The following is a 17,603-nucleotide window of genomic DNA, read 5'->3' on the forward strand; positions in this document are numbered from 1 at the left end:
TGAATGGAAAGCATGCTTTTAGCTCTGAGGGCTTGCTTCAAGTTACATCCTGACTGATTGTCACTCCCATTTGTAGATGAAGGCAAGGCAATGTGGTAGCAATGATGACTATGCCGTGGGCAGCCCAGGGTATCACATCTGGTGGGGGTTTTCTCTATACCACTTGAGACAGGTAACAGTGGCAGCAGATGACACGGATGCTCAGTACCACAATCTTTACTGTGCAGTAACAAAGTGGCTGTCTGAGTGGATAGTCTCGATCAGCCCACATATCCTAGTGCTCCTCACCCATTGGTAGATTAAGTAGCCAGAGTGGATTGCAGACCACTGGCTAATCCAACAGACAGAATTCCCTGGTTAAAAAGATGCTCAAAATGGATTTTCACTTTTCAGTCCCCAAAAACCGTTGGCACAAGGCAATTGTAGTAAAAATATTTTCATTACAAAATTGGTGTAGTTGGCAGGATTCAGTGCAATGTTTTGCAAACAACAGGACGTACCCGCAGGCGGGACTGAGTTTAGTTACCGGGGTGGATGGGCAACACCCATGGTTTTGGAGCAGTAGCCAACATACCGTCAGCGTGTTGCTCTCCCATGTGTCGGAGAGCCAAGATGGAAAGCAGGAGTGGTGGCGTCCCGGGTACAGTAGCCATTCTGTTAAATAAGGTAGGCTTTCCCAAACAGGAGAGTAAGGGTGCAGCATATTGGATCTTGCTGTGTGCCTTGAAAAAGGAGCACGACTTGCAACAGGCAGCAGAGCAACAAATGGCCACCCTCACTGGGAAAGTGGTAACCCTAGAACAGCAAAATGTCACCTTAACTGAATCAGCTTAGCCAGCACACGAACGGGCCGACAAAGCCGAAACCCAGCAAACTACCCTAGCCTGTAAACTGATTAAAGCACATGCCAGGAAGGTTAGGCAAGATTGATGGATCAGGATCCAGATCCCATCACAATAAGGGTGTTAATAGCCAAGGGTTGGGACCCTGACAGCCGGGATGGCAACATATGGTATGACCCCGACACTCAGCACAGTGATGGTCCTGAGGATCTCCCACCGAGGTATTAGCAGGGTTCTATGCAAGAGACCCTGATAGTACAGGCCCGTCCGGTAACAGTCCACAGTCACAAGACAACAACAACCCCGGGAGGCAGGTGGACGACACAAGAGGAAAGAGTGACCAGGGTATGGAAGGCTGAGGAAAAGGGGGCTAAGCAGGATAAATACATGCAAAAGTATTGGGGTAAAAGTTATATTAAGTTTTTGAGGGGTACAAAAGGGGGCACCTTCTTTGTGTAAATCGAGACTTTCCCTTAGGCTGAGTCGCAACTGGTGCAGGGAGAAGGCTGTGTGAAAGGCTGTTGGACACCTGAGGTTCCCTTCGGCATTATATAGATCAGTTCATTGATTGGTTGATAAGTATTATTTTGCTTCCATCTGTACTAAGTATTCTTCTTCCTTTCTGTATTTTATTCTTTATATAACTCTAATAAAGTAGTTTCTATAACCTTTAACACATGGTTAGTGCCTCCTTAGTTTGTGAAATACCTTTTGCTGCTGAATCAGGAAAGAATAAGGAATGTATTTTTAAATATTTGCCTTACAGCAATGAAATGCATTATGATGGTTAATTTACTCAAAACCAAGGTCAACTGCCACATCACTGAGTTTCCTGTTGCCTGCTACTTTAATTATCCATCCCGCTCTTACTCTAACTTGTTCGTGGCCTCCTGGGACTGTTATAATAAAGCCCAGTGCAAGCTATGCTCCTTCTGGGTACCTTGCAGCCTTTGGGGTCAATATCAAATCTTCCAAATTTTGTAATCTGCTTTATCTACCTGTATCAGAACTGGCCATTTTGGCTACAATATTGGCTCAGTTTTTTTCTCTTCATTATCACAGCGTGATCTGCATTTTACACTCTTATTTGTATTATCGCTTTCCAACTGCCCTGATTAATCACAATTTATCCCTACAGCAACCCTGGTCTCATCCAATCACAGAAATTCCCTTTGTCTTTTTCACTCCTCCCTACTTCTCTGCAATTTAAACTTGTTTTTCTCTTTCCCAGTTCTGACAAAGAGTTACTGACCCCAAACACTAACTCAGTTTCTCCCACAGATGCTGCCTGACGTGCTGAGTGTATTTTTTTTAAATTTCAGACTTCTAGCATCCACAATTGTTTTTTTTATTTTAATCTCCCCTACAATGTCTGTGGCACTGTCCCTTTCTTCTGGCCAAAGCTTCTAGCAATATTAACAGCACTGCTGGATGAATCCACACCCAGTTAAAAGTTTGAAAGTTAGCATGCTAAGGGAGGTATCAAAATATGAACAAGTTCAGAAATCTTATATGAAAACTTTCTTTCACAGTATTAGAAATACTTGAGAAGCACTGGACAGCTAATAGCTTCCTTCAGGCAACAAACAGGGTGAGCCAGCTTGGAAATGGTAATTATTCACTCTAGTTAAAAGTACCATAAAATATCTAGTGTACTGGTTACACAAAAGGCTGTTTAAAAAGATATGATACATCTTTGGTGTACAAAAGAATGCCTCTCCCCTTCAGGTGCTTGGCTAAAAGGTGGCATTGTTACATACAGTTAGCTTTCCTAAGGGGCAAGAACGATGTCAAACATGGATGCAATCACCACTTCATACCAATTTAATGATTAAGCATTTATGTTGCTCGCAGAGGGGATATCTGGAACCAGGAAGAACACGTAGAAACCATTGCCACTTACAACCTTATCTTCTAAAAGCCCCATAATCAACTGCAGTATAAGTTAACAAATAATATCCCTGGGATCTAAGCACTTAAGCAAAGGCTGATAGTTATTCTCCATTCCTAGTTGCCCTCAGGAAGTGGTAGTGACCCATCTTCAATCTCTGCAGGCTTTATGATGCTGTCTGATAAGGAGATAAAGAACTTTAATGAAGCAACAATTAAGGAACATTTCCAAATCATGATATTGGATAAATTAAGAACAATTTGGAGGTAATACCGCTTCCATGCATCTGCTGAGTTTTACCTCTGCAGATCCTGCATCAATCACCTCACAACACATAAAACCTTAAATCATCCTTAATCCTGAGGGATTATTCAAGATGACTACCTCTAGGTTGGTGATCTTGGGTTTAGTCAATTATGTCAAAGTCTCAACTATTCGCTATAGCCCAACTAGTTAAAAAAAAATACACACTTTAACCAAGTGGGGAGGAGGGTTTAGCAAGTATGGGCCTTGTATACTGGAAACATGTTGAAAACATAAAATGCTACATCTTTCAACTAGGCATGTGGCAGCTTTCTGACTCCATATCAAATTAAACTCCAGGCAACTCATTTTGTCCATATCAGATCTGGCCATTCCTGCTGGAACTCATCCATCTAATGTTGGCTATTTTTTCCTCTCTCCATTAGTTCAGCCTGTGCAACATATAGCACAGACAAAGGAACATAATTACCCTCTAAATGCCCCATTTACCCATTCAACCTGGTGTCATTCCATCATAGATATTCCCTTTGTCCTACTTAGCTCTCCCCCCACCTTCTCTGCAACTGAAAATTACCTTTATTCCTCTTTCCCAGTTCTGTTGAAGGGTCTCAGACCTGAAAGATTAACTCTTTCCACAGATGCTGACTAAGTATTTCTGTTTCTACTTCAGACTTTCAGCATCTGTAGATTATTTTTGATTTTCATTTTCTGCAACATGTTATTGTTTACAAAAGAAAACAATCCTGAATTGTGTTGAGGTCCTCGAAGTTATACTCATCTTATCAAGTGGATATTCTTCCCACCAACTCTTGATAAGTTTGACTGTGGCTTTTTGAGCAACTTGGCCATGTACCACATGGAATCACAAAACAAGGTTCTCAATTTACCAATAGGTTGCCCACTGATCTTGGCATTCCTACTCAGGATCCAAACACCAACCTGAGATGCATAGCAAATATTCCTGTCATATCCTTGGCTGCACAAAATTCAGCCAAACTACCAATTACAAAACATAAATGCAAGTCCAAGTCTCAGTTGCCTGGACTTCTTAGGGCTGTTTTGGGAGCCAAATGCCTAAAGGTCATAATTTAGAATACTCCATGTTCCCTTCCACCAATAATAACCAGCTCTATAATAATGTTAGTTTCTGAATTTGTGACAAGCTTTCACATCTTTTTCTTCCCTGGGTCCTTTCCAAATTCTGCTCTAAACCTACTTCTCCTGTTAGGGTTGTGGGGAAGGTGGGAGATAGTTCTACCTGTTGTCTATCAGCATGAAGATTGCAAACTCTGTTCTATTCAAATGTAACACCATCTGAATTGACCAAGGTACAGCTAGTAAAGTTAAGTCTACATCTATATACCGCAATGAATTGTACTGCATTTGCCACTGAAATTGCAAAATGGTTATTGGAACATAGCTAAGGCCAGCTTCCCACAATTTTCATCCCACACAGAAAACCAATAATGTCATCATTGGAAATTTGTGGACTTGCCACAGAGATCATTTGTGAGCAAGACAGTTTTGCAATACTCCAGGGTTTCATCAGCAGCTTATTCTCAAAATAGCAGTGGATTTCAAAGCTGTAGTTTAGTCCGTGCTTCCTTTACAATTGCAGAACTTCATTCCCACAATACTTCACATTCTGGTGAAAAGTTAACTTTTTCCTCCACCCACCCTCCAACAATACACAACCATATAGTCATTCAAACTGCACACTCATTGAGCACAATAGAATTTCCAAACTGGAATTATAAGATAAGATATTTATTTATTAGTCACATGTACATTGAAACACAGTGAAATACTTCTTTTTGCGTTACTGAGAATGTGCTGGGGTGCAGCCCGCAAGAGTCACCACTCTTCCGGCACCAACACAGCATGCCCACAACTCCTAGCCTGTATGTCTTTGGAACGTGGGAGGAAATCCACGCAGACATGGGGAGAACATACAAACTGCTTACAGACAGTGACAAGAATTGAACCGTGACTAGCGCTGTAATAACGTTATGCTACCCACTACACTACCCTGCCACCTATACTGTTAGTCAAACAAAAGTAAAACAAATTACCAACACAAAATTAGAATTTGTGTAAGTACCAATCAAAAAAAAAGTAACAAGTTGTTACAATACACTACTTTTAACATGGTAAAATATTCCAAGACACTTCACAGGAGTGAGATCAAACAAAGTCTGACAATTAGTCACTCGCTTGGCTAGAGTCTTGTGGATCATCCATGGGAATGATGGGTAGAGATTCAGAGAGTAATGCCAAACCCTAGGGATTAAGTAGACATTGGAGTGATGAACTTGAATTAAAGTAAAGAAGAAATGGTTTCATAGCCAAGAGGGGTTTAGAGTGCTCTGGAAAGATTCACTTACAGCTTTGGTGAGACTGCACCTGACATTTGTGTTCTGGTCTGGGCTCCTTACTTAAAGGAGGTAGTTGTGCAACCAAGATTCACCAGGTTGATTCCATGGAATGGGGAGGCTGGTGGATGAGAAGATTTTCCTAAGAGGAGAGACTAAACTGATGGGTCCTTTACTTAAGAGTTTTCAGAATAATAATGGACCATCTCTTGAAACATATGCAACTCTAATGAGGCTTGACAAGCTGAGCTGACTAGAACCAGGGACTTGTCTCAAAGTAAGGGGTCAGCCATTTAGGACTGAGATGAGAAGAAATCTCTTGGTGGATGGGGAATCTTTGGAATTCTCTGCCCATGAGCACCGTGCAGATTCAGTCAGTGAGTACATTACAGATGGATCTTAAGGAATATGGGGTTAGTGCATGAAAGTGGTGCTGAGGTAGACAATGAGTTGTGAACTTGTTGAATAGCATAGCAGATGGGAGGGGAAGCATGTCCTACTTCTGCTTCCGTTTCTTATTTTCTTATTTGAAGGCAAAAATTAAAAAATAATTAAGATCAAGACAAATGCCTGACAGTCAAATGGTACAATTGATTCTGCATTTAATTACAAGGACACAGTTCATCAGTGTACTTACCTGAATTGTAGTGTTGCCTCCTTCCAGCAGAGCAATTGCAAGTAATATGCTTTCATGGAAGACTCTGTCACTGGTTGCATTCATTATGAGGTCTATGACAAGGTCGGATGCTCCTTCTTTATCCAAGTGACACTGTACTTCAGCAAGACTCATCTCACCTCGACTCAACGTGCCAGGTCCACCTCCGCCTCCTGAAGTGCATACAAGATGCTCATTAACCCAACACAAGAAAAAACAAACAGAATTTCTGCACAACAAAAACAGTGGAACAAAAACATTTGGGATTCCTACACAGTCCTGCCCACCCCACCCCCACCTACTGTCTGACATTATCCAGCCCTATAACATAGATACTGTATCTGCACTCCACAATTTGTGGTCTCCTAAGCATCTCAGAGTACATCATCTCCAAAATTTGAGGTTGGCTGTATGCACCAAAATTTCCTTTCAAGACTTCTCCACATTTCTAGCTCTTTACCCCTCCTTAAGGTGCTTCTCAAAACCTGGCACTGGCCAAGCTTTTGGTCATCTGATCTAGTATCTCCTTGGCATCTAATTTTTGTTTGATAGATCATCTGTGAATCACTTTGGGATTCTTTTGTCACAGTGGAAGTTGTGGTAAAGCAGCATCTGTGGAGGAAAAGGGATAGTCAACGCTTCAGGTGTGAGACTGCATCAGGGCAGAATATAGAAGATAGTCCATCTTCCCTCTACACTCAGTCCTGACGCAGTCTCATCCTGAAACATTGACCATCCCTTTGCCTCCACAGATGCTGCTCGACCTACTGAGTTCTTATAGCAGTTTACTTTTTGCTCCAGATTCCAGCATCTGCAGTCTCTTGTCTGCCTAAACGTTGTAGTAGGCTTGGTGATATTATTGTATCAGTAATGCAAGTAGGCAGGTGTTATCAGCTTTTGTGTAGTTCTCAACATAGTGAAGCTGATCCAATAACTTGCTGGAGAAATTCTCATCAAGAAGAACTATGAAACTTCTCAAGCTGATCAACAGCTTCCCAAAAGAATATTGAAGAAGACTTTTGTCCCTGATTACTTGTGTGAAACCAATATAGTTGCTATGCTCTGTACTTTGCCTGCAAAATTCCCTTCCATTCAAGTACGGAGCTAATTTCAGAAGATGAGTTAAACCCACAGCCACTATGCACTCACTGAAAGCCACCAGGCACCATTGCTGAAGTCGTATTATGGTGGTGGGCTTGCTCAGTGACAGTGGGATTGGGAAAGCCCAGATTTATGGCTATTCTGTTTCAAAGATAACTCAGGAACTAATACAATGGGAACTGCAACCCAACAACTTGGCCAACATGCAGCTTTGACCAGCATTTTGTAAAGATAGGAAGCTATGAGCAACTTCCTCCTCAAGCTCAGTGAATGTCATCTCCAGCCCTTAACCATACCCTCGTACGATGGTTTTGATAGATTTTTTAAGATCTGGGATGAGGCCGCAGCTAAAATAAGTAAAGATTTTTAGTTGCCATTTTCCAGCTTGTATTCCTGCTAGCCTCAGCACTTCACCCCCTCCTTGTGGGGGGGGGGGGGGGGGGGTATTCTTGATGTTCATGCTATTGTATGGAGCAGTGTTTCCTGATAACACCCATCAGCTGCAAGCTTCTGTCCCCAGTTCAGAATTCCCTAGAAGAAATGCTTTCTTTCCATTTGCTCAATAACATCCTTTAGCATCTTAAAAACATCATTGGATAATCCTTTGATATCCCACAATCAAGACTCAAATTTAAGTCTTTCAGCTCCAAGCCTTTGAAAGATGCTTAAGTAATTATTTCTTGCAATGGCATTCACAAATTGTAATGCTGAATAAGGCTTAAATGCACCATCAGCTCCATTTGCACTGTTTTCACTCATTACATTCAGTTGCCTATACAGGGACACTCAACAACTGAAGCTGGGTTGGCTTGCAATAGGAGGAGAGATATTTTCTCACACATCAAGCAGGGAAAGGGGCTCCATACACCACTCATAACTGCCAAGTGTCAACATTGATATTTCCATTATCGTGGGCAGTGCAGTGGAGCAGCTAGTAGAGCTGCAGCCTCACAGCTCCAGCTAGTCAGGTTCAATCCAGACACTGTTGCTGTCAGTGTGGAGCTTGCACATTCTCCCTCTTGACTGAGGGAGTTTTCTCCAGGAATTCTGGCTTCCTTCCAGATCCCAAAGATGCAAAGAGGTCTATATTGCCTCTGGTGTAGTTGATAGAATTGATGGGAATGTAAAGAGAATGGATTACAGAGAAAATTAGTAGAAGGGGATTTCTCTGAGAGCTGGTATAAACTCAATGAGCTAAATAGCCTCATTCTACGTCAGAAGGAAGGAAATAAGGAAATATTGGCTTAAATCTTGATTCTATCATTAATCTTTCAATGATTCATTACTGGAACTAACTACAAACTCGATGCTAAATCATGATTTAAGCAGGGCAGAAGAACATTAATTAACACAGAAGCCAATACAGTTCCCAAGGTATAAGCACTGGTGAGGGTTATAACCTATCTCATTGGAAGAAATAGAAGGCTTGTTGGAATTGCAGTTTGAGACACCAAATGACTGGTCAGTACAGGCTCGGCCTGAACAACAAGCTTCCACAAACCATAAATTAATTGATACCCTACTTTTTGTTCGGATAACACCACAGACTGGCTCATTACACTAGTTAATCTGCATGACATGTAGCAGATTAAAATTTTAACATGGAACTTGACTTTTGAGCAGTTCTTTGTCCCGTGGGACAAAATAACTACACGGGCAGCCAAGGATGCAAAATGTCTGGAATGTAATTGGGGAGAAATTAAAAAAAAGAGTTAAAGGCCAGAAGAACACTATATGAGAGGCTCAACTAACTTCAAAAGGCTTATAGTTGGAAAAATAAAGAGGCAAAGGATCAATTTAACCAATAAATAGACGACACTTAAACAAAACCTTGCTGAAGCAATATAAAAATTAAGGGAACTTATCCAAGGAGAGCTAGGGGGAACTTAAATTCAAAACAAAAAATGCAGTAATTAAAGTCTGCATTTTGAATCAGTGTGCTATTTAAAAGATTTCAAAATTTTGCAGGCATAATATCCCTGTAACTCCTGGGTATGTATGTGTAGATACAAACAAAATCTTCAAATACAACCTGCAGCATGTGCAAGAGATTGTTTCAAATGCACCACCTCATCAGCAATAGCACTTGATGCACTTATTGAGTTTCAGCTCATTATTCATTCACAGATGGAAGCGAAGCGAACCTGGAAATTGCTACCCTTAAACAGCTGGTTTCTTGAATTGCTGTAGTCCCTGTAGTACATGTACATTAGTGGTAAAGTTTCAGGATTTTGACCCAAGGAAGATGAAGGAATTTGATATATTTGAGTCAGCATGGTATGCAACTTGGAGAGGAAATTGGAGATGGTGGTGTTCCTATGCACCTGCTGTCCTTGTGGTAGATGAAGCAACTCATGAGTTTGGGAGATGCTTAATTATTACAATATTTCTTGTAAACAGAGCATGTGGCAGCCATATCGTAGAAATTATGATGGGAAGAAATAGTCTAGATGGCTCCTGGAGAGCCTATTGTGGGCTTGTTTGCTCTAGAAAGGTTTGAACCTTTTTGAGTGTCGTTAGAGGTAATTTCAACCAAGCAAATAGCTCCTGCATTGTACTTTTAGATTCTGGAAAGGTTGTGGTGAATCAGTAGATTCCATGGGGAAGTGTGTTAGAAATTTTCATTAGGGTCTGGGAAAGTGCTTCCTGTTTTTGTTCTAGAGTGGTCTCCTCTAATTTTAAGGGAGTGGCCCCATGGTCCTGAAGAAACAGTTTCTTTGCGTTACTCTAATAAATATTTCTAGCATAATAAACAACTTCCTCAGGTTACCTCAATCTAAAAGGGAAAAGAAGCCAAGTTTTTATTATTTATTCATTTCTCCAGATATGGGCATCACTGGCAAGGCCAGCATTATTATACATACTTAATCGCCATCAAGGTGGTGGTGGTGAACCATGTTCTTCAACCGCTACAATCCTACCAGTGAAGGTACTCCCACTGCTATGGAAGGAGTTCCCAGGTTTTTGACCCAATGCCTCTGAAGGACAGGTGATACACTTCCAAGTCAGGATGGTGCACAGCTCTGAGGGGAACCCATCAGCAGTGTTGCTCCCATGCACCTGCCACTCATCCTTCATGGTGGTGGAGGTCACAGGTTTATTAGGTGCTGCCCACATAGTCCAGATGAGCACCGCAGTGAATTTCAGAGCCGCTACACACTGCAGCCACCGTGTGCTGGCGTTGGAGGAAGTGAATAATTAAGGCACTGTGGATGGATTGCCAATCAAGCAGGCTACTGTGCCCTGGATGGTGTTGGAGCTGGACTCATCCAGTTTCAGTGACGAATATTCCATCATTCTCCTGACTTGTTCCTGGCAACTACTGGAAGGGCTTTGAACCATCAGGAGGGGAGTCACTTGTGGTAAGATACCCAGCCTCTGGCCTGCTGTTATAGTAATGATAGTTAAGTGGCTGGTTCAGCTGAGTTCTGGGTAATACTGGTGAAATTAAACTGTTATTGGATCCCCCGGCTGTGAAAAGCAAGCCTCACCCACAGAAATGTTCTGTCAGCTGAGCCCTATCTCAGCTAAAATCAGCTGTCAAAGATGTTGGAATTTAAATGCTTGAGATGTTCACAAAGATTCAAAAACAACAATTAATCATGCTATTAAAATGTTAAAATATTAAGCACAAATAAACGATTAAAGTCATTTGTTTAACTGTGAATGTGAAATGTGAGTCATTTGAAATTTTCTCCACCTCTCTCTTGCAGCCATTCCCTTCAATCATCCAAAGCAGGACACTGAACCCATGCGCGGTTAACCTGGTGCACGCTCAGCAGACACATCTCCTACATAAGGCTGAGAAACTGCAGGAGGTCAGGGGTCCATCTCTGGACTCTTGAGGAACCCAGCTTCAGAGTACAATTGAGGATTTACCAGCAAGAAGTTCAATGGTGATTCCAAGGGAAAATTCTCTGGAAAGCTGAACTGCCAGCATTGCCCAGGAAATTCCAGGTCATAGAGCTGATTTATGGTGTCTGAGGGTGGATCGCATTGAAACCTACTGGATACTGAAAGGTCTGGATAGAGTGGACGTGAAAAGGATGCTTCCATTAGTAGGAGAGTCTAGGATCCGAGGGTACAGCCTCAAGGAGGGATGACCCTTTAAAACTGAGATGAGGAAGAATTTCTTCAGCCAGAGGGTGGTGAATCTATGGAATTCATTGCCACAGACGGCTGTGGAGGCCAAGTCATTGGGTGTTTTTAAAGCAGAGGTTGATAGATTCTTGATTGGCAAGGTGCTTAAGGGTAATGGGGATAAGGCAGGAGAATGCGTTGAAAAAAAAAATCAGTCATGATTGAATGGTAGAGCAGACTTGATGGGCTGAATGGCCTAATTCTGCTCCTATATCTTATGGTCTTCTCTTCCTTCCAGCAAGTAGGAACATTATTTGGAAACATTTTATAAACAAAAGCACCAAAAATAATAGTGGGGCTCGAGTGTTATTCTGACAGGGGTGCACAATTCTCTAGAGTTTTCCCATGGTGCCCAGTGGAAGAGTACTGAAAAATCAAGGAACAAATCAACTTTGGGAAAGTTAGTCCACCCAATTAGTGACTGGCAACTTTTACACTGAAATTATTAAAGGGATGATCTGGCAGTGACCAAGATCCCTTACAATTTCAGGTTGCAGCATCTTACTATTCTAGACCTATCACAATTAGTACTTTCGCACAAAATGGGTGTATAAATGAAGGCTGGTTGCATTAAATAACAGTGGAACACAGAGACAGATGTCTAGTATGATCATAATTACCAAGAATGTGGCACAAATTCCCAGCTTTAATACTTATGCAGCCCTCCCACTGGATTTCACCTACAAATAAACCCTTCAACCCGTGCCTACACGTTACTATGACTTCAAAGACCGCAGAATAAGTGAACTATCTAATATTTTCACATGAAAGTGCTCTTGAACACATGCCAATTATCTTCATAGAACTACTTGACTGGTGTTTCGTCACTGTTTCTGTGCAAAAACATCTCTGCAATGCAACTAAGAGTCTAGCATGGGCTGACTTTATGTAGGAATAAAAATCTAATGGAGAGTTCCTTTGGTTTCAAATTCTGAGCAAGTTGCTGTTTCAGCTTTACTCCATCCTCTCCATTACTCCAAGTTGGCAAATGTGCTAACCTCAGGGAATATACCCATTGTGCAGGCATTCCCCACCACCCTACTTCTTGGCTTCATGTCCAAATGTGCATTTGAACAAGTCAGTTCTCCTCTACATTCCTCAGTGGAACTGGCTGAGAATGCAAAATCTGTGATGCATCTGGCAAATGTTAGATGAGATGCAGTCAAACATTGGCCTCCTGTGTAATGGACCAGAAGAAGAGTATCATACCACACCTCCACTTTTTAAGAAGCATCCCTTCACAGTGCATTTCATAGCATCATAAGCATAGTACAGGAAAGGGGAGGAGGCCAATCAGCCCATCTACAATCCAGTTAGGTCCACCTCTTTGCTGTTTCACCATATTACTGCATAATTTTTTCCTCAAACATTTATCCAATTTCTTATTGAAGGCTACTATTGAATCCACATCCACCACAGTCAGACAGTGGATTCCAAATCCTAACCACTTATTGCACAAAACATTCCCCCCAATGCCCCTCCCCACCCCCACCAAATGCTGCCTTTGGCTCTTTTACCACTCACCTTAAACCTGCGGCCTTCAGTTATTCACCCGTCAACCACTGGATCAGTTTGTCTCCATTTACTCTAAATACTTCATGATTGTGAACATTATGAACATCCCTTTTAAATCTGCTCCTGGCTTTCCCCAGAGAGTTTATAGTCCATCTAGGTATCTGTAATAGACCGAGCTACATTGGTAAATCTCTTGTGTACCTTCTCCAAAGATTACAAGTGGTTCTGAATACTAGAATCCTGAACTGGGGACAAAATTCCTACTGGAGCCACACTCATGTGTAAGAAATATTTAAATCCATGCCACTGTTTTTATTAAATTCAGGATCCCATGTGCTTTTTTTTAAAAACTACTTCCTGCATTTTCCAAAGTTTGTGCACAGCACCTCCAGATGTATTTCTTTCTCAACTCATTTAGCACATACTTCTTCTCTTCTCTTCCTTTCTGTCAAAATATGTCACCTCACACTGAATCTCATCAATCACATTGATGCACATGTCCTCAAGTCTTTTTACCATCTTCCCCAGTTTGAAAATACCCACAAGTTGAATCATTCGCAAATTTTGAAACTGTGCTCTCCATCCTGGAATCCAAGTCATTGAGGTATGTTTGTGAGGATGCGCCAGTTATTCCATAAGCAGATCTTTTACAGCTGTGTCAGCCAATGACTTAAACAGAGTGCGAGTGTATGACTGGCTTACAGGAAAGAGACAATGCAGTTTTATTCAGAATACAATACAAAGAGTAAAGGAATCAGCTTGTTTAAGAAATTACAGCAGCCTCAATTGAAAGGAATACAGGAAAATACAGTGAATGGAGGACAGCTGCACACGAACTATTTACTTTGCTTCAATTGGTAACCTACTGCCATGTAGTCACCAGGCTTGGATGACAGGAGAATTACCCAATCATGCCAATTCTTGGCTTGGAATGCCATTTTCACCAATATGCAGCCTTTCATAAATACTGCACAAAATTTGATGCAAATTTTTTTTTTGGTTTGTTATAACAAAACTGCCCAGTTTCCCTAAAGCCCCCATGATAGACTTACCCAAGAACTTGCCCAAGTGCTAAAGCAAGTGGTAAAATTACATTGGCAGTATGAAGGGTATTACTTTTAATTCTGATTCAATTATAACTTTTAGAATGGCCATTCTCTCCAACAAGATGAACCTGCTAGAGGTGTATGGTGGTATTATTGCTGGTCTATCATTTCACAATATTCCACTACTAAGTTATTCGTAGGCATCAATTATGTCACCTGGTTTTATGGATAGCCTAATGATTACCACCCAAAAGGCAACTCCTAAAATTAGGGATAAGTACAATAAAAGCCAGGAAATGCAAATGCAATCTTAGTGTGACATGTTCAACACTTTTGCCTTGTTGTGCAGCACATATTCCCCTTTTGCAGATTCTAAATGACACCAGTCACTGCACTGGAACACCCAGAAGACCTTCAAGCAATTAGAAGCAAGCACTGATGGATTTAATAGCACCCTCTGTGCTATTGATCAGCAGTTATCCTGGTTTAGGTTATGAGAGGACTCTTGCAGGAGCAGCAATAGGTGACTAGGACTTGCACTGCATCCTTAGCTGTTGTTTCCTGGAGTAAACAATAATAGTTTGCAGCCTCCTCACATAGTAGCTGTTTTCTCATGGAATAGAGACAAGTTCCATCAGGGAGATGATGCTTAGGGAATGGCAATGAAGCACAATTCCTATTAATGTCAGATTTTACTGAGACAATTATAATTATTGATTATATTATTAAGTTCATTTTGTATAATTAATTAGTTTAAAATCACATTTCCAATTATGGGCACTGAACTTAACTTTTATCCTGAGGAGTCACCGAACATTACCCCAGCCAAAATTCAAGCAAACGAAGTACAAGCAGGTTGAGGGAAGTCAGCCTTTTCTCTCCTTGGAGAGACGGAGGATGAGGGGGGACCTGATAGAGGTGTATAAGATGATGAGAGGTATTGATCGGGTAGATAGTCAGAGGCTTTTCCCCAGGGTTGAAATGGTGGCCACAAGAGGACATAGGTTTAAGGTGGTGGGGAGTAGGCATAGAGGAGATGTCGGGGCTAAGTTTTTTTTTTACTCAGAGAGTGGTGAGTGCGTGGAATTGGCTGCCGGAAACGGTGGTGGAGGCAGATACGATAGGGTCTTTCAAGAGACTGTTAGATAGGTACATGGAGCTGAGTAAAATAGAGGGCTATGGGTAAGCCTAGTAATTTCTAGGGTAGGGACATGTTTGGCACAGCTTTGTGGGCCAAAGGGCCTGAATTGTGCTGTAGTTTATCTATGTTCTCTATGTTCTAAAATAGATTTCTACACAATTTGGAAGGAGTCCTCTTTAATGCTTCCACAGGGAGTGGTTAAGAACAACAGTGTAGATTCACTTAAGGGAAAGCCAGCTAAGTGCACGAGGAAGAATTAGAAGGGTTACAAATCGTAGAGCGAATGGTGCTTGTGTAGAGCATAAACACAGGCACTACACGGGTTGTTTCTCTGCTGCAACCCTGGCTTAAGTTACTGCAGTTATTTTTGTATCCTATTAGTAAGGCTCTTCAAACTCCCCTGGTAACCTGAACTCAGACAGCTGCTCATTACTGGCAGAACAGATCTGTTGAATCCATCCTTGGTCTTTCTTAATTACTTGGAGATCCATGCTAGAGCTTTAGGACAGTGGAGAAACTTGTGACATTTATAATTGAGGCAGATATTCCCTGTGGTAATTTAAAAAATGTGCACATAGTTTTCTGAGGTAAACCGAGCTGCAGAAACCAACTTGGGCTTGGCAATGTGGAGTACATATGCAAAGCCAACAGCAAGACATCTGATGTTATTTCAGCAACCATAAGGCTATTAGTCTGTATTCAGTTAAGTGACAGGGTGTTGGCAATAATTGGTAACAAGAAATAAACCCATTAAATGTGCTATATCTGCACATTTTGATAGCAGATCCTTGTTGGATTATCTACCCCACAGTTCAAATCCTTGCTACGTCCTGCTAATAATCAATAACCTACTTTATCTGTAAGAGAGAAGGTTACACTGGAGGATTCCAGACATTGAAGCCAAACCAATTCTAGGGCATGAGTCAACTGTGCCCAAACTTCAGCAGAAACGGTTTTGATTTTCAGTAGCAAATCTTTCATGTTTGTCAGTAAGTTCACATCTTGGGAGCAGTGGTGAAGTGAATGCGATGAAGAAAGAGCCTCAGAAGTAGCTCTGAAGGAAGTCCCAAAGTTAACACTAACTAGAGAGCTTGCTCAGAATCCCTTCACTATTGGAGAAGCCACTTAGCTTACATTTGTAATTCCATGTCCTTCCTTAATTCCATGTCCTTCCCAAGTTCCTGAACATCTAGGGAGGAGTGCCAAGAAACTGTACAAACTAGACCAAGTCAGGGAAATTAGTTTAAGTTCAGAAAGAGGTGGTGTCAAGAATGAACTGCGTACATTCTCTTTGTCCTCAGAAAACTAAAGTTACATGGACACCTCACACAGGGTGGTCAATAAATTGATTTTGATTATAGCAGTCCTGCCACATATGCAGTCAGGAATCTAATCGGACTGCTTTAACATGGAATAATTTTTCCACAACTATGTGGTCCATTTATATCCTGCCACAAAATTGGAGTCACCAATCATCTCCTTTACAGGTTAATCATTGCCTCTCTCCATCATTTAGTGGATCTCTCCTCTTTATCCTTTGCCTTTTCATTTGCTTATTCATCTCCAATATCTTCTAACACTAACATGAGGTCAGTGACCTGAGATATTAGCTCGATTTCTTTCTCTGTGGATGCTGTCTGACCCATGGTGTATCTGTCTTTATTACAAACTGCACAGTACTGATCTGATCTTCACGTCTTGTTATGTATGCTAACTGGAGAGTAGTAAAAGGAAATATCTTACCACGTTCAAGAGACTTGTTGATGCCTCCTGCTGATAGTGGACCATTGTGAAAATTTGTCAGGCTTTCTCTTCTACCTACTGATCTGACATTGCCATGATAACGATTGACCAAGATCTGCCTTAGAGCTTCACCCTTGATAAGGCAAAACAGATAGTTAGGAAGGCTGGAAGCTGCAACGGTTTTAAAAACAAACAAAAAGCAACATGTATATTGTTTGAAATGATAGCACATCATGGAACATTTGACCCTCGATGAAAAGAGAATGCAAGAACTCTTTGAAGTTACACTCTTATCAGTGGGAAATGATACCTCCTGACCAGTGCAACCGCAAAAGACCATAACAATAACCAAAGATTAGATAATGATTTATTCCTACTGCAGTTTGCAAAGAGGTTGCAAGAGAGTCAAAAAGGAAAACCTCTGATATTTCTACTTTCTTCATTGACTGCACAAAGCAGCTTAAATATTCATGAAGATGTCTTTCACTAGACACTTTGCTTCTAACAAAAACATTTTAATAAAGGATATTAATCCTGGTCATATATCTTCTAGTGACCCAAAGTCTCCACTTTTTAACCTCCATTACACGGCTCATCTCTGCCCTTGCCTTTGTCCATTTATGAATTTACCTGACTTTTGCTTTAAGTATCTCAGATCTGACTATTCCAATGTTGATTTGGCTGGTCTTCAATCGATTATCCAAAGCTTAGTCCAATTTGGGATAAGGGTAGCCAAGTCCTGTTTAACCTACACTTGCTGACTAACAGTGGCTCTAAGTCAAGCAAATCTCAAATTTTAAAACTGTCATATTTAAATCCTTCAATTGATTTGAGCTTTCAAGTCCACACCTCTTTCCTGATGAGAATTCTGGCACTGTCAGCACACCAGTCTC

At 41.3% G+C, this 17,603-nt stretch overlaps 1 protein-coding gene across 1 annotated transcript in view; it reads right to left on the reverse strand.

Annotated features, from left to right (window-relative positions):
• The window catches only part of itpr1b (inositol 1,4,5-trisphosphate receptor, type 1b), a 440,649-nt gene that overhangs the window by 194,658 nt on the left and 228,388 nt on the right, over positions 1 to 17,603 (reverse strand). The window contains 2 exon segments of the mRNA XM_052018719.1: positions 6,007 to 6,197; positions 16,711 to 16,843. Of these exon segments, the coding sequence (XP_051874679.1) occupies positions 6,007 to 6,197; positions 16,711 to 16,843 (324 nt within the window).

This window comes from Pristis pectinata, chromosome 6 (assembly GCF_009764475.1).
Source record: "Pristis pectinata isolate sPriPec2 chromosome 6, sPriPec2.1.pri, whole genome shotgun sequence".
In the NCBI taxonomy this organism is placed as follows: Eukaryota; Metazoa; Chordata; class Chondrichthyes; order Rhinopristiformes; family Pristidae; genus Pristis; species Pristis pectinata.